At 35.7% G+C, this 18944-nt stretch overlaps 1 protein-coding gene across 1 annotated transcript; it reads right to left on the reverse strand.

Moving 5' to 3' along the window:
• Nucleotides 1-12149: 12149 nt before the first annotated feature.
• Nucleotides 12150-13522, reverse strand: LOC114386627 (FCS-Like Zinc finger 14-like). Its single transcript, XM_028346659.1, has 2 exons — nt 12777-13522; nt 12150-12561 (listed from the first exon to the last, which is right to left on the reverse strand). Exons 1-2 carry the CDS (start codon nt 13403-13405, stop codon nt 12396-12398), a joined length of 795 nt encoding a protein of 264 aa, XP_028202460.1. The 5' UTR covers nt 13406-13522; the 3' UTR covers nt 12150-12395.
• Between the last annotated feature and the right edge of the window lie 5422 nt (nt 13523-18944).

Genomic DNA, 18944 nt, shown 5'->3' on the forward strand with positions numbered 1-18944 from the left:
TTATTCTGAAAAGTTGGGCTTTGTTGGAATGTTGCTCGAAGTTGGTCGAGGAAGTCGAGCTGAGGAAGGGAGAGAATGAACAATTGGGCCTCAGGAGTGATATCAATTCTCGAGAGGGCATCTACTACCACGTTCGATTTGCCACTCTCATACTGGATATGATAATCATAACCAATGAGCTTTGCCAAGTAATATTGCTATTTTGGGGTCTGTATGACTTATGTCATCAAGTCCTTTAAGCTACGGTGGTCAGTGAGGATGTTGAACTGGTGGCCGAGCAAGTATTGACGCCACTTGCAGATTGCCGAAGTCATAGCGTGAAGTTCACAAACATAGGTGGAAGCTCTCTGTAGCTTTGGGTTGAATTATTGGTTGAAAAGAGCAATTGGACGATTTTGTTGCATGAGGATGGTGCCCATGGCGAACTCGGATGCATCAGTTTCCACAACGAAAGGCAAAGAGAAATCAGGGGCTGTGAGCACTGGCGCCTTCGTCATTGCTTGCTTTAAGTTGTCAAAAGAAAGTTGAGCCTGTGAGGACCAAAGGAAATTGTTGCGGCATAGCATAGAAGTGAGAGGGGAAGCCATTTGCGCATACCCTTTAATAAAGTGACGATAAAACCTAGTAAGTCCCAAGAATGTCCATAGATCCTTTTGACAAGATGGTGTTGGCCATTGTACCATGGCAGCGATCTTAGACGATTCTGGTTCAATACTGTTGCCTGAGATTATGTGGCCTAGATACTCGAGTTGGCGTTGGGCGAATAAGCACTTGGAACGTTTGAGGAAAAGTTTAGCATTCAACAGGGTTTTAAGCACCACTTCCAAGTGGGTGATGTGGGCCGAGAGGGAATCACTATAGATAAGGATATCATCAAAGAAGATGACCGTGAATTTCCTCAAGTACGGGATGAGTATCTCATTCGTTGTGGCCTAGAATGTTGAGGGCGCGTTGCATAAACTGAACAACATCACGCAGTATTCACAATGGCCATGGTGCGTTCGAAAAGCAGTTTTGGCAATGTCCTCGTTGGCCATTAATATCTGATGGAATCCCTGCCATAGGTTGAGCTTGGTGAACCAGGAGGCGTGACCAAGGTCATCCAACAATTCGTCGATCGTTGGCATGGGTAAACGATCACGAACAGTCACAGCGATTAAAGCACGGTAATCCACGCACATCCGCCAATAGTCATCTTTCTTTTTTACTAGTAGCAATTGTGAGGAGAAATGGCTTTGGCTAACACGGTTGAGGCCAGATTCGAGGAGGTCTGATACTTGCTTCTCAATTTCTGACTTCTAGAAATAAGGGTATCGATAGGGGCGGGCATTGATGGGTTTAGTTGAAGGAAGGAGGTTGATGTGGTGGGTAATCTGACGTGGAGGGGGAAGGGTAGTTGGTTTGAGGAAGATGGGGGTAAATCGGGAAATGATGACTTGGATAGCAGGTATGGGTTGGGGAGGTTCAGGAGGGTTGGGTTGTGGGTTAGAGTGCACTGAAAGATGGAATAAGGTGGAGGTGGAGTTGGTCTGGATCATGCACCGAAGTTGTTTAGGGGATGGAGGTAATAGGCCATTGGCAACATCAACATGAATGGTAAAGAAATTGCCCATATGTTCAAACTGCATGGAGAGGGTGGTGTAGTTAGTAATTACAGGCCCAAGATGCTTTAGCCAGTCCACACCCAAAACGATGTCAGCTCTCCACTAATTGGTAAAACATGGGGGAAGGGATAAGCGTGATTCCTTGTGTTCGAGGCCAAGGTACCTCCTCACTACACTAAATAGTTTGTATCAAATTTCACTCTGTGTTGTTATTCATATATTGATGTATTTATAGAGTTTATCAGGTTGTATCATAACAGAAATGATTCCATTTGCTAACAGCCTATAGAATTCCACTACTAACAATTATAACAAACTTTGGCACGCGTTTTCCTACAGCACACTAACACTAGTGCTCCCTGCATTCCCTACACGAAATCCTTCAGATATCCAGGTCTGATGCTGTTCCTTTTGGGCCTACCTTCATGGGCCGGTATCTCCTCTTGGTGGACTTCAGCTTCCAGTTCCTCAGGAGGTGAAGGGCTGTGACCCTGATTGCTATCAAAGGGCCATGGATGATATTTGATCATTATCTTACAGTTCAAAAGTGGTCTCCAAATTTTGTCTCCCCGGTGGCAAAGATTGACAAAACACTTGCATGAGTAAGCTTTCTAGGCCTTAATTTTTTGTATTATGATGAAAGCATTCTTCTTGCTTTGGCCGCGGCTATTGGCACTCCAATACGAGTGGATTCTACAATGTTGGACGTAAGGCGTGGAAGTGTTTGTGTGAAAATCGATTTGGATAAACCAGTGATAGAGAAGGTTTGGCTCGAAGGTTTTTCTAGTATAAGGTGGAGTACAAAGGACGGCACCAAATTTGTGTTGGTTGCGGACATTATGGTCATTTAGCTCGCAACTGTTCTAAAGCAGTGTCTTCTGTTCAGAATGTTGCTCCGGCGGCGGCGGCACCAATGGTGATGCGAAGGGCAAGCAAGTTGTTGTTGCATCTATGAGGCAGGATGCGGGGTCCACTTCATCAAACATTCCAATTGGAAACTTCAATACAAATAATGGGAATATTAATGGCGAAGACAAGTCAATTACTGCCAATGATGAGCTGCATGGTGATTGGTTGGTGGTGAAACGCAAATCCCGTAATAAACCAAACAATCAGGATAAAGATGGAGGGACTAAAAATCAGTGCCAATCAAGAGTGAATGATAAAGATAAGAATAATATTCTTATTCGCTCCAAAACAAACAAAAGGAGAGTGACAACGTTCAGAACCACAGTCACATGATGCAAGGGGAACCTTTAATTTGAAAATGAGTGATCGTGCACTAACTCATTATGTGGGGGCTTTTGCGCTAAATACACAGTCCCCATGCAAGCTATTTCACCCAACAGATTTGTTGTACTACAAGGAAATGAGGATGATCAAATGCAACCTATGGAGATAGGAAAATCAACTGACCAACCAATGGTGGGCCAGCAGGATATGGTACTTGAGACATCCTTGGGTGACCATAATGCGACAACTTAGACTAAAGTACCAAGTTTCTAGTCCATGCTCACCTGTTATTATGGACTTGTTTTGTAATTTTAACATTGTGGCATTGAACATTATGGGGCCTTGGGTAAGGCTTCAAGATGTCATGTTCGGGACAGTTAATTTGCACCATCCATCTATGTTTCTGGTTTTTGAGACCCATGGTCCTTTTTCCAAAGTAGAAACTTTTTGGAATAATTTGGGTTTCAATCCGTTGTTTATTCAAGAAGCAGTGAGCCAGCCATTCAGGTGGCATTTGGGTACTATCTTCAGTAATTGATGTTACATGTTCTCTACTTTATTCTGACTGGCGGCTCATGTTTCCTCATGCCCTTCTTGAGGTTCTTCCAATGCATCATAACTTAGATCATAATCCACTGATTCTCAGCTGCTTGAAAGTGAGGAGCAGAAGGGTAAAGTCTTTCCACTTCCAAGCTGCCTAGATATCTCATCCTAATTATGAATCAATTGTTCAGAATACTTGGGGGTCTACAGATGGTAATATAAAAAATCCAGAGAGCAGTGGATTAAATTTGGGAATAAAAACATGAAATTTTTCCACACACAAGCTGCCATAAGGAGAAGAAGAAATAAGATTTATCGCCTAGATATTAGTGGAATCTAGTGCACTGATGAAGAGCAAAAAGAGGCCATATCTTTCTTCAAAAAGCTCTTCCACTCTGCCGATCACTGCCAACCAGAATGTCTATAGATCCCAGTCATTCCTCAGGTTAATCAGGAACTCTACAATAGCCTTGTCCAACCAATTTCTATGGAGGATGTTAAGTCAGCTATTTTTCTATGAATTTTAACAAAGCCCCAGGTGATGATGGCTTCCAACCCATATTTTTCAAAACGTATTAGGATGTGGTTGCTACTAAAGTGTGAACTATGGTAGCTACAACTTTCTCTATAGGAGAAACTGATTTGTGTCTCGCAGAAACTCTCATTATGTCAATTCCTAAAGTGTAGGCTCTAATGTCTTTTACGGATTTTCGACCTATAAGTTTATGCAATGTGTTGTTCAAAGCTATCTCCAAAGTGCTGGTCAACAAAATTCGCCCTCATTTGGATCACTTGATTAGACCACTTTAGAGTAGCTTCATTCCCAACAGGGGTATGTCTGATAATTCTCTAATCTGCCAGGAAGTTGTTCATCATATGCATAAGATGAAGAGAGGAAAAAAAGGAGTTGTTATGTTCAAAATTGATTTTGAAAAAGCGTATGATAGAGTGGATTGGGGTTTTTTAAAAATGACACTACAAGAATTTGGTTTCCCTCTTCAGATAGTTACTCTAATTATGAATTTCACCACTTCCACCAAGCTATCACTGAAATGGAAAGGTGAGAAGCTACAAAGTTTTGAACCCAACAAAAGTCTTAGATAGGGAGATCCCATGTCTCATTATCTGTTTTTGATATGCATGGAAAAATTATCTTTGTTTATACAACAGAAGGTATAGGAGAGAGCTTGGTTGTCAGTAAAGCTTAAGTCTAATGCTCCCAGTATCTCTCATCTATTTTTTATGGATGACTGCTTGCTTTTCACCGAGGCCAAATCTTCCCAAGTGAAATTTGTTAAAGAGATTCTTGATGTTTTCTGTCATCCTTTTGGATTGCGTGTTAATATCCACAAGTCCAAATTCATGACATGCAATGATGTGTCTAATGCAAAAGTGGATAAGTTTAAAATGATCTCTCACTTTCATCACACCAGGCAAATAGGTAAATATCTTGGATTTCCTATGCTGAAAGGGAGGATAAAGAATAGTGATTTCAACTTTGTTCTTGACAAGATCAATTCAAGACTAGCTGGGTGGAAAATGAACTTGTTGAATAGGGCACGTCGTGTGACCTTAGCTAAGTCAATTCTCTCCTCAATGTCAATATACATTATGCAAAATTTGTGGTTCCCGAAGGGCGAATGTGATTGAACTGATGCATCAACTCTAACCTAACCCAAAGCTCGTGGTGGTTAGGGATTAGACCAGCAAGAGATGTCAACATTTCTCTTCTTGGAAATCATTCATGGGAAATGATCCATGATAGGAACAAGTTATGGGTCCAGTTATTAGAGAAACAATACTTGCATGGGGGGAACTATATTACATGCAGAGGCGGTGGAGGGCGCATCATATACATACAACTCTATAATAAAGGCCACTGATTTTCTCAAAACTTGTGCCATATGCAAATTTTCAAGACGCTGAAATGAGACAGCGTGATATATATCACAATGGGAGATGGTGTCTTGATATGTTGGCAACTACGATTTCAAATGAAGTCAAGGAGGAATTTCAGAATCATGTCATCAATAATGAGTAGGATGATGTTATCATATGGGGACCTTCAAGCAATGGTGTTTATGTTAGAAAAATAAAATAAAATAAAATAAATAAATGAGAAGAAATGTAAAGTCTTAAACTAAATAACAAAACAATAATAGTAAAATAATTTTAGAACATGAATCAACAATGCGTTATATCAAACAATAAGTATAAAGGAAAATAATTCAAGGGAGAAATTTTGTTAGCTTGGGTTGAAGTGTGCAAACGTTATTCTTAAAGAGAAAACGCTTCCATTGAATTGGTGGAAAATCTGATTGTGCTCTTCTCCCAAGATACGACAACCCATTGGTTCCGATCGTGTGCAACGAAAAGATCCCCGAACCTTTTGAACACCAATGCTCTTACTCTCAAAAATAAGTTTTTATAAGAAAAGGAAGAAAAAAATTTAGAGAGAAAGAAATCAAATTGTTTTCATGCTGGTGTGTTTTCTATCTAGAAGAATATAGATATATATAAGCATAAACTCCTTTATGCAACAACAAAAATATGATCGTTGGAAACCAACAAGTATCAAAACAAACATAACAAATATGTAACAAATTGCATTGACCCATTAAAGCAAAATCTTAGAAAATATAGGAAATCTAATTTTACGTAACAGATGCTAAAACAAATAATTTATTTTATAAAAACAGAATTAATATGATTAACATATTTTTATAAATTTTAAATTATAAAACAAATATTTACTAACATTCCCCACATAAATTAAAATTTTAAAATATTTTTTTTAAAATAATTTGTATAGAAATGTAAAAGAAAGAGCATGTGATATTGTATTTCGGTATAAGGAACCTTCCGGGTTTGAGCCTTATACCTAGTGAACTTCCACCCGAGAAAAATGTAGTGACTTAATTGTCTTGAACTACACCTTCTTAAACCGGACTTTAGTACACAACCCCTACAATATTGACGTTCATTTAGGTTCTAATTAGTGGTAGCGCGTTACACGGTCTAGCGCATATATCTTGTTTCGTGAGTGTCACTAAGAGATTAGCTCATATCTCACAATGGCGGCCCCACCACCACACTCACTAGGTGAATCCTCGAAAAGAGTGATTTGTCACCCTCACCCCTACAATAATTGTTATCGGATTCATTAAGAGGTATTTTTTTTATCAAAAAATACACATATATAAATACCTCAACCTTAATATTGTCACAATTTATAATACACCTCGTCATAGGAATGAGAAACGGAACAACTCCACAAAATTTTATTTTGGTGTACTTTAGTCAATAAGCAATGTCGCTGTTACCCGTTGAACTTCATTCATGGGATCACCAATCACACGGAGACGGGTGTCCATTGTTGTAAGTAAATAATGGGCTTCAGTCTCATTCCCCTTGACGACTCAAGTACTTGTTGGCGCATCAACCCTTTTGTAAGGGGATCCGCAATATTATTTTTTGACCTGACAAAGTCAAGAGAAATGGTACCATGAGAAATCAAATTTCTGATAGACTTATCCCTTACTCTTAGGTATCTTCTTTTTTCATTAAAATTTTTGCTAGTAACTTTAGATATAACAACTTGACTATCACAATGCATTGGAATTGGAGGTATAGGTTTATTCAAGAATGGTAAATCACATAACAAATTTTTAAGAAACTCAGTCTCACTAGTAGCAGTATCTAAAACAATAATTTTTTCTTCCATGGTAGAACATGAAATAATAGTTTGTTTAGCATATTTCCATGATATTGCACCATCAACTAAAGTAAAAACATAACCACTTGTCAATTTTGTTGCATCAGAATCAGAAATCCAATTTGCATCACTAAATCCCTTAATTACTGCAGGAAAACATGTATAATGAATGCCATAATTAATGTTTCCTTTTAAGTATCTAAAAACTCTTTCTAATGCAATCTAATGAGAATGATCAAGATTATTAGTATACCTTCCTAATCTACCAACTGCATACAATGTTAGGCCTAGATAAGTTTGCAAATGCAACAAAGAACCAATAATTTGAGAATATTTATGTGAAGAGATTCCTTTACTCAAATTTTTCTTTAACTTAATGGATGAATCATAAGGAGTAGAAACAAGTTTCACATCAAAATAATTAAACTTTTTCAATAACTTTTCAACATAGTGTGATTGGGTTAAAACTATGCCATCATTTTTCTTTATAAGCTTAATACTCAAAATCACATCTATAGGACTAAGGTCCTTTATATCAAAATTACTAGATAAGAAAGACTTCACATCATTTATGAAATGCATACCACTACCAAATATCAATATGTCATCCACATTCACACATTTATCATTATTATTGATTTGAAAACCATACAAAAGAACAACTTGATCAAACTTTTCGTGTCATTACTTTGGAGCTTGTTTCAAATCATATAAAGATTTACCAAGAATCTATAAGTAGTACTATGCAAAGAATATCCAACAAAAACATAATCAACAGTCTTTGGTCCAATTTTCCTTTTCTTATTAATAGGGATGTTAACCTTTGCTAGACACCCACACACTTTAAGATATTTTAGATTTGATTATCTTTTTCTCCATAGCTCAAAAGGGGTTTTTTTAAAAAAATAATTATAAGGTACCATATTAAAAATACAACATGCAGAATATAAAGTTTCATCTAAGTGTTCATTTTATTGCTTTGTGTGTTGTATTTTCACAATGTTTATTATTATTTTTAGCAAGGAGCTACATATATAGAGACAACCAATCACCAACGTGTAGCAATAATGTTAAACAACAGAAAATAAAAACCAAACAACAAACTTCCTAATTTTAAAGACTTGTAATGTTAAAAAAAATTGACCAAGTAAAAGATAGCTCCCTAACATAGGAATAGAAGTAGTGGGATGCTTTTAGTTTTTTCACGAAAACTAATTCTAAAAACATTTTATCTTTAAAAACCATAATTGATAAAGAAAATATATTTTAATTTTAAATTTCAAATTATAAGAAAATATTTTCCAACAATCTCCCACTAATTTCAGATTTAAAGAAATAAAATAATATAATAAAAACATTTTTAATAAAGTATAATACATTGTGTTCTCATCAATTAATTGTCCAGGCTTACTAGGAAGAGGCTCAATCATATCCATTACAAATATTTTGATAAAACAGAATGTTACTTGACAAAGGACTATACAAGATTCTAAGACTATTAAAAAATTAAAATAAAATAAAACAAATAAATGAGAAAAAATATAAAGTCTTAAACTAAATAACAAAACAACAGTAACAAAGTAACTTTAGAACATGAATCAACAATGCACAACAATAAGTATAAAGAAAAATAATTTAAGGAAGAAATTTTGTTAACCTAGGTTGAAGCGTACAAACAAACATAACAACTTATCGATATCAAAACAAACTTAACAAATACATAATAAATTGGATTTGACCCATTAAAATAAAATCTTAAAAAATATAAAAAATCTAATTTTACATAACAAATCCTAAAATAAATAATTTATTTTATAAAAACAGAATTAATATAATAACATATTTTTATAAATTTTAAATTATAAAACAAATATTTCCTAACACTTTATACGTCTAACTCTACCTTCAAATAGCTAATTGCCGAGAGTCCATCACCTAATACACACCGTGTCAATTGGTCCTGGGTCTAGAAGATGCAGCTACCAGAAAACATTCTTCACTTCCTTTGGCTTACCTTTCAAGGTAGCCTACCAACTAACATTTGTCGCGTTTACAGACACTTGTCTGTTAATGATTTGTGTTGTAGGTGTACTAGTCAGCAAGAGACCACATGTCATCTTCTTCGGGATTGTCCTAACTCAACCATGGTTTGGAAGCACTTGAAACTGGATTCTCATACTCTTTTCTACATAACGAATGTGTATGACTGGCTAGTCTCCAACCTCAATAGCGATAATGGAATTATGTTTGCCACTGGCTGCTAGATGTTGTGGAAGGCACAAAATGCAAAAATCTTTCAAGACAATTCATGGCATATCTGGAGAATCATAAGTCAGATACAGATTCTACACCAGTATATTAACTGTTCAAATAGGCGTGCAATTACTTACAAGCAGCAGCGTGAAGTCTTGTGGAAGCGTCCCCCACCAACTGCTATCAAAATTAATACTAACGGCAGTTCACTGGGGAACCCAGGAAAAGTGGGATATGGAGGACTATTTCGGGATCATTTAAGGAACTGGATTAGCTGGATTCTCAGGACATTGTGGGATATCAACGAGTTTGAAAGCATAATTGTTTGCTGTATTTCATGGACTCCAAATAGCATGGAATGAAGGATACATAATCATCCTTTGTGAGACTGATTGCAAAATGGAGATTCGTCTCATCCATGGCACTACAAATCACTACCATCAATAAAAAGCTTCTTAGTTTGAATAGGCAAGTTACTCTGCAACATACACTTGGTGAAGCCAACTCATGTGCAGATTGGTTATCCAAGTATGGTGCAAGTCAAGATCAATGATACTTTGTTTGGGATCATTTTCCATCTTAGCTAGCTACTCTATTGCTCTCTGATGCTTGGGGGGTGATTCACTTGAGGATGTAATTTAGTTACTTTCCTCTGTGCTTCTCTTGTTCTTTTCATTTCCCACTCATAAAAAAGACATTCCTTTTTTTTTTTTCCAACTTTCCCCTCTGAGCAGGGAGCACAATGATGTTTAATTTTAGGAAAAAGATGGCAGTGGACATGCAATGTGGTAGTGGGGCATATGCCTATGAATGATAAAAGGGGTTCCTAGCATAAAGTAGCTCGGAGTGGAGTGGAGCCATAATAATATGATTCCTTTATATTGAGTTTTTTTTTCTTCACTATATGTATTTTTTTGTTGTACACAATTTAGTTCAAATCGAGTAAAATTATCATAGGAGATAAAAAAATTTCTCAAAATATTTAATATAATTACATATTTAAAATTTAAATTTAAGACTTTTGATTAAATTAAAATAATCTCACATCAATTAATTGACATGTTTAGTGATTTTATAATAAGAGGCTCTCTAGCTTGTTGATTTTATCTTATTTTCTTTTTTCCATTTATAGTGGGAATTGATGAAATTGGGCCACACCAAGACTTGGATTCCCTAGTGATATTCACTCCACCTGGTGCTTAATTTCAAAGTGGTCCATCCCATGGTCCCTACTGTATTAGCATCCACTTAAACACGACGAAATAACACATTTATGAGACAGCTTGATGTTTTGTTCAACCATAAGTTTCAAGATAAGAACACCGTTTTCTAATCCACACTAGTATTTCTTTGGAGTGAAATCATGTAAATTTTGAGATTTTTTCACTGATTTCTCCTAAATTTCACCCAACAAAAAATAGATTGGTGCGTTTTTGCTACTACTTCACTTTGGACGAGATCCATTGGACATATATTTACTTCAAGGATCTCATCTCTTAATTTAATCTTAAAATTTGTTAATTTTAATTTATGAAAAAAGTGAGAAATTTATCAAAATGGCGAGGTGAGATATAGGTTTCACTCTTACTTTCTTGAGTTCAGCCCACTGATGGAATTATTCTTTTTTCCCCCTCTATTTTGAAACGAGCTATATAAAAGGAGAATTCTTATCGTAGGAGGGTGGTTGGGACAGTTGCTTTTAACCCCGATACCACGACTTATTAAATATGGAAAGTATATTTTTTAATCATATAAACATTTATAAATAAGTTTTAATTGTGCATTTTATCATTCAACTATTATTATTTTACTAATCTTACTACCTAAATTTTTTCTGCATATTTTATCATCATTTTTTTTTTGCACATTTTACCACAATATTTTTTAATTTTTGCAAAATGATAATATTCAGATGATAAAATATGCAATTGAACGTATAAATAATTAAGCTTATTTTTTTAAAAATTTAATAATTTATTGCTGCTGTTAGGTCGCCAATGTTAGTGTTCTTATGAGAACATATTCTTCCTTGTTGCATGTTTGGCAGCGTTTGAACTCCATACATCTATATCCAAAGTGAGTAAACAATATTCCAAAAAAGATTATGTTTTGTTGGATGAAGCTAAAATTAAGTTTGGCATTAAATAAAGTATGGTTGAATAAAAATAAAATAAAACAATTTTAGCATTAAAGTATCATATTATATTTAATTTAAATTTGATGTAAATGTAAAAACTTTTTAACATGAAGTATTTCACTTTAAAATTAATTTTAAGTAAAAATTATTTTACAAAATTAACATAGTTCAAAATTAATCTTGCAAATATTCGTTCAAACACACTATCAATATTGTTCTTTTACAAGAATAGTAAATGAACAAAAAAGTAAGCTAGTAATTTCAAATATCATGTGTAAGTTTTTTTAATTAATTTATTTTAAATAATTTTGTATAATGATTATAAAAATATAAAATTGTTTCTTGCTCATTATATATATTTACATCCTATTTCTGGAGATTATACATGACTTTTTTAGGAATTGAGAAAAAGAAAAAGAAAAAGAAAATCTCATTTAAATAACATTACGATCACTCAATCATTTCTCGACTGTGTTAAAAGCACTGCTATCAAAACAGAATTAAACACGAGGTGCCCACCTATTTAATTATGAACTGCCACTTGTTAAAGCTGATTGAACAAAGTGATCAAAAAATTATTATGTTTCCTAAAAGACTTGACCTCAAAACAGAACACAGCAGAAAGCAAACTAAAAAACAAAAAAAAGTACAGAGTAAAAGGATAGAAGGAAACAGAACAAACTAAATCTGCAATTGAAATCGCAAATTTATAATTTTCTGAGATACAAGAAGAAGAAGAAAGAAAGCTCTTATTAGTATTCAACTAAATCAAAATCTCTACTACTTTTTCGATCAAAAAATTTTCTATGGTTACACCACTAAGATTTCTTAATTTTCTTTTACATACATAGCCTTATATGATGTGAATTCAAAGTATATATGAGTCTCTACCAGAGACAGAAATTAAACGCTAAAGGGCCACAATCCCAGTTGAAAACATTTGGTCCCTTGCTGTATATGGTGAACTTGACATCTCCACAGACCTTGAAGCTTCTGATCTACACCGTTCCTTGCGTTCATCGTCCATTGATATTTGCCTTGAACGACACTCGTTGCTACAAAATGCTTTTTCTCCTCTGTAAACACCGATACAAAATAAATCATTAGTCCAACTTAAATCCCATAACCAAGGTTTTAAATATCATCAATTGTGGTTTTATCGCGTTGCCCAAATCACGGTCGCCGACCCTTTTTTAAAACCTTGCCCATAACTAAAAAAAATTGAATAAATAATAAATAAAATGATCGAATTTTGAGCAAGAAGGACTTTGGAATATGAATTTGTAAGTACCTGTACATGTAAATGTCTTTGCCATGGAGATTCTTTCGGCACAAGTGACACGAGCTGAGAAAATCCGAGGTGGGATATGACGGTTCATCTTCTTCAATATTTAAAGTTTGCGTTGGTGGGATTCTTCTAACACCACCAACACCAACGTTGTTGTTGTTGTTGTTGTTAATATTATAGCAGCCATGTGTTAGAATTCCACGTTCACCGCCATCATAATAAACCTTAGTGATGGTCTTGTTGTTAGGTACATGGTATGTCACAAACGTGTAATCCTCGGAGCTTCCAACGGGAATTTCATTCACACCCTTTTGAAACCCATGATGGTTTTTAACTGGGATTGGTACGGATCGGTTTGAATTTGATGTGCAAATAACGGCGTGTTTGGGCACAACGTCATGGCCTTGTTCCTCGGATGATGATTTTTTATCAAGGGCCACCACAATTCCTAGACCTACACCACCAAGGTCATAGCTTTTAAGACCCTTTGGTGATTGCATCTTCAAGTTCATCATGTCAAACGGGCTTCTAGGGCTTCTTCCGAGGGCATCAAAAAGCTTGGTGGTGCAGTCGCCGGAGACCAATAATTCGGAGATTTTTCCAATCCGCGGCTGGGGCCTCTTCCCCAACATGGCTACAAATTTGTGCTCAGGTAGCTAGAGTTGTGGAGAATAAGGATGGAGGAGATGGGTGTGTGTTTGTGCCAAAGGTTAGTGTGAAGGGTGGGATGTGAGATGTGGGTGTCTTTTATAAGACCAACTAGGAAGGGTATCACAGATGTTGTAATATAATTGATGGAGTGGTTGGACTAAGCCCGTGGTTTTGTTTGGAAGTATGTGGGAGATGATTGCTAGAGATATGTCCAACAAATTATTTTTAATTTATTTATAGAGTTTTTCTTAATCAAAAGGTATTCCAGATTTTTTGTTTGATACTAGATTAATCTACCTTTTACTAGGTTGACACTTTAAATTGATATTTTCAGTTATGATTTCATCTCTGAGTTAAAAATTAAATTTTAAAATTAATTAAAAATTAAGTGTCGAATAACCTGTTTTAGATTTTTTAATTAATTTATCAAGTTATTAAACATATGTTTATTTTACTAATTCTATTGCACCTTTAAAAAGATGTGCATGTTGTGATTGTTTAAACGTTAATATTATTTATGGGTCACTTGTATGATGAATTTTACTGAAACTGAAATATTTTTTTAAGATACCTAAGTAAATTTGAATTCTTAGATGTGTTGATTTTAACATCAATGATTAATATTTTTCTTTTTTTTTCTTTTTCTCCTTTTTGTTTCTCTTTCCCAATTTGTCCCTAACTACTCCGATTATTTAATCGCCTGATTTGCCTATCCTCCCTCCTTTCCTCCAACCTCAAACCCAAACCTTCGAGGCACCACATTTGCAACACTGATCGGCACCAAAGCGCACTTGCCGACTGTAACTCACACCTTCTGTTCGAGTGCACTCTTGGTGTGTCATTGAAAGACATTATTGTTTCATCTTAAGGTCTAGTAACGGATGCATCATTTTGTGTTCCTTAGTTACTTTCAAATGCAGCGTCGGGACGAGACAAAGGGGGTGGTTGGCAGTAGCGGCGTGCAATGATTTGCGTTCACAAGCAAGGAAAGGTTTCATGGTGGTTCATCATTTTCCTTTGGGAATGGATTTCGTAGTGCTTGCATTGGCTTTTTTTATAAAGAATTTGATTTAGATTTGTTTCTTGAGTGTGATATTCTGAATTTTTGTCGTTGGCTTTTGTTGGATTTTTTTTAATGTTGGATCCTTGTTGTTTGTTATTTTCTTGAAAATCATTCATAGTTATGGGGAAACAATGATTCTATCAGTGATAAAGTGACATTTGTGATGGAAAGAAAGGTAATGGAGAGAGAAGGAATGACAGAGGATAAAGAGACTAGACGATCCGAGAAACGAAATAATCAGAGACAAACTGAAAAAGAAAAAAAAATATTAATTTTTGATTTTAAAATCAGCACATCCAATGAATTAAATTTATTTAGATACCATGCCAAAAATATTTTACTTTCCTAATGTAGAATCTGTCCACTTGTACATGGACCAGTTTCCGAAAAAGTATTTTCAATGATTAAGACGTCACAAAAAATTGTAGCACAGCATTAGTTTAATATAGGTAAGTGCGTAATTGGGTGGTTCGATTATACAAATAATACGGCAGGCAATGGAGTAGTTTAATTGTTAATTTTGCACACCAAGGTTGATATTTGAGTTGCGCTTTCACCAATTCCTTATAAATGGAATACCACATAAGTGGTGTGTAAGTACTTTGCTAAAAAAAATTAAATTGGATGCATGTTGTATGTGGTTTTGGAGTAGGATAATTTCTCTTAGACAATATAACAAAACATTTTAATAGTGTTTATATTTTTTTTTCATTGAAGATGTCCTTCAATCGATAATTAAAAATTAACTATTTTTAAGGTGTAAAAATTACTAAAATGAGTTGTGTTCCTGTAAGCAGAATCTTTTTCCATTTATATGATCAAGAATCAATTGTAGATACTCTAAGAAAATCAATTGAATATTTAAGGGCATAAATTAAATTAAATACTTAATCAAAGACTACGCGGCCGGATATATTATTTCTAATTGTAAGTAAACCAAACTCCCTCCCCATCAATAATTCCTTAACCCTGATTGGAACTTGGGAATAAATAAAAATTAAAATAACACACTTTTGGGTGTCTTTGTTCACTCAAAGAAACCATCTTAACCGTTGAATGAAGCGGGACGTGTCGTTTAAATAATATGCAAGCGCAATTAGGTTATACTTGTCTCCGATTGATCTGGTCTTTCTTTTTTCTTTTTTTTTTAGAGAAAGTTGATCTTGTCTTAAACTTTGAAAAGATTAATTTTGGTTAAATTATTCAGAAGTTTTAATTATTTGAATATTTTTAATTTTTTTAATCGAGACATTGAACTTGTATTTATTTTTAATTGAGTCTTTTTGTTTAATTGTTTATATAAAAAATTAATTGTCTAGAGTCAATTTGTAGGTTTATAGTAAGGTTTTAGGGTGAAGCCTAAAGAGGCTTGTGAAAGAAAATAATACTTGAGTGAATCTATTAGTTAAAGAACATGATTGAAGATATTAGATATAGAATCTTTAGAAATGAGAATGTCATAAGAGATGCGAGAGTACTCATTGTATATTTGTAGAGGTGACAATATTGAATTTTAAGACTAATTAAGTCCTTGTGATTAATTTTTATTAATGAAAGTTAGAGATAAGAGATAATATAGATATATGTTGATAATAACTCTTTCTTCAAATGCCAAATAAAGGAGATTATAATTTTTTTTAATATTTTTTTCAGTTATTTATATAAGAAACAAACAACTAATTCATCAAAACATTAAGGATATTGAGTTTAATTTCACTTAGACCAACGACATCTTACTATTTTGTTTAAATGATCATTTATCTTATTAAATTGCAATAAATGGACACAATTTTTATGATTTTGATATTTTATTATTTTACTATAACCATATATTTGCAATATTGCACATCAAATTGCAAGTATATGTGGAGGAAGCTAGGATAGGTTTGTCAATATAGTGGAGAAAGAACATGAGGTAGCTAAGAGCTAACATAGAAGAAGATTTCATATTATATCAAGCTCTAGACCAGGTTTTTATGTTGTGTATATTAAACCCACCTTATTTGAGAGAGATAGTCAAACTTAATAGTCATTGGATCAATAGTTGAGAAATAAAATGTTCCTAAACATCCCCATTATTAAAGTGGGTAATCCTTACTTAAACGCATTTATTAAGAGTATTTAAAAATAATTTTATTTAAAATAATGTACTTACCAAAATTTGGAGTTGTCTCACGTCAATATGGATGTGACCAAAGTAGGCTCCACGATCTCGCATGTTGGATTGGGATTTCCCTTTGTTAAGAGGACAAAAGGACGAACCTGCAAAATAAAGGACTCTGATGCTCCAGTAAGTATGTGAGTTATGTGAAAATGAGTCATGAAAAGGATGATATAGAACCTGATACTTATAGAGTGGAGTGGGAGCTATGAGTCCTTGTTTGTAAGGGTTGTTATGGTGTTGTAACAACCCTTGTAGATAATTATTAGCTTGTAGATAATAACTAGTAGATAATGTGTAGCTTATAGATAATAGAATACTTGCCACATGATAAGGAGGTTATAACATATTCAAATAATGAAATGGTTAGAGATAACCTGTCGGTTTGGGAGCCCAGCTACTAAGGGCGAGACGTCTGCACTCTTGTGCCAAGGCTGACATGGAGGGATGAGGTGTTTTGGAGTGCCACATAGCTTACCATGTGTATTTAGTGGACCCTAGACAATACATAATCCCCCAAGCTATGATAATAGAATACCTGCCACATGATAAAGAGGTTACAACATATTCAAATAATGAAGTGGTTAGAGATAACCTGTTAGTTTGGGAGTCTTGCCGATAAGGGCTAGACGTTTGTGCTTCTGTGCCAGGGATGAGATGGAGGGTTGATTGTGTATTGGAGTGCCACATAGCTTACCATGTGTATTTAGTGAACCCTAGATAGTACATAAGCCTCCTGAGCTCTGAGCCAGCTTACAAGCGAAAGAGGTTGTCTGATGTCAAGAAAGATTGTCTAGTGTTGAGGGTAGTAGCCTTGACAAGTAAGAGGGTCACGAGTTCGTCGAACCCCTAGGTATGGACAAGTGTTGTCTGGTGTCGAGAGTAATAACCTTGACAGGTGTGAGAGTTGCAGGTCTGTGAGGCTTATCAAGCCCCCCCAGCCTGGACAAGTGTTGTATGGGTTGCTGTTGTTAAGTTGTCCAGGGGGGCATGCTTTTGGTTTTCTAGACGAAGTCAGGCATGTCAGGTGAGGGGAGTCCCTATATTTGAAAATTCTGCCCTTTTATGACCTTTGGAGAATGCATTGAAGACAAGCATTTTGTTTGTCTTTTACTGCAGGCGAGTGCAGTGCACGCGCGTTGCTCTTGCATACGTGTCACCTATGGAGTGGGCACGTACTAGAGATGTGGTGAGTGGGTAGTGGGGCTGCATCGTGGTGCGAACTTTTGGGGCATCATTTTAGCTCCTGCCCGTTACCAAAGAGTCACACCCTCTTTAAATAGAGTGTATGTTTGATTTATGATCATCATCTCTTTTGAACTTGTGCTTCCTTTTCTGAAATCTCCTTGCATTCTTGCGACCTTTGCGATCTTTCTTTCTTCGATTGTCTCTCTTGTTTTAAGGTACATTCCTTTCCAAAATGTCTTTCATCTCTGACTCCACCATGGGTATGGACAGTAGTGACTCCAGGGGTTCAATTTAGCAACCCCTAGTGGACCGGGAGGTCATCCCAATCGGTGGTTCCTCCTCAAAGAAGACATGCCATGGAGCCTCTGATAGCGAGTCCTCTTCCTCAGAGAGGTTGACGGCTTCACGTCGTGTTGGTGGAGGCACCTTTCGCTTATGTATGAGGGCACAACCTTTTATTGCTTCTATGGACGAGGAACCCGTTCCAGTCACCACGATTCTCCTTTTTTCTGTTTCTGGGGGAGCAAGAAGGAATGGTGACGAGGATATTAGGGCTTCCCCCATGTGCATCGTAGCCACAGTGTTGGGTCGCCTTCATCCTCTCTTGTCGTCGTTGGCTATGAGTGGGTAAGGAAGGATGTCTTGAAATATCTCTCCTCCATTACTTTCGTGGTGAGTGTCGCCGCTCTGCATCGCCAGGTGAAATTGGCCAATCCGGAGGGTACCTACAAGATAGTCGTCCAGGCTTGCGGGAGTGACGATTTTCCCTTTTTAAGGGTAGTGTCGGGTAATCCGCCCTTCTTTTTTATGTACCACTATCTTTTTTATGTTTTGGGTTTGGTTCTCCCCTTGAACGCCTTCCAATGTGTTCTACTTCAGCACTTGAATGTAACCCCTCTTAACTTCACCCCAATAGTTGGGCTATGGTGAGGGCCTTCGAGTTTCTATGCCCCTTCTTCAACATCTGACCTAGTGTGTTGGTGTTTTTGTATTTCTTTCAGATGAAATTGGCAAGCAAGATAGGCTGGGTCTCCTTGCACAACGTGTCTAAGAAGTTGTTCGAGTTTGACTAGAAGGTGTTTCACTGCTTCTAGGATCATTTCTTCAA

The sequence above is a fragment of the Glycine soja genome, chromosome 15 (genome assembly GCF_004193775.1).
Source record: "Glycine soja cultivar W05 chromosome 15, ASM419377v2, whole genome shotgun sequence".
NCBI classification, from domain to species: Eukaryota; Viridiplantae; Streptophyta; class Magnoliopsida; order Fabales; family Fabaceae; genus Glycine; species Glycine soja.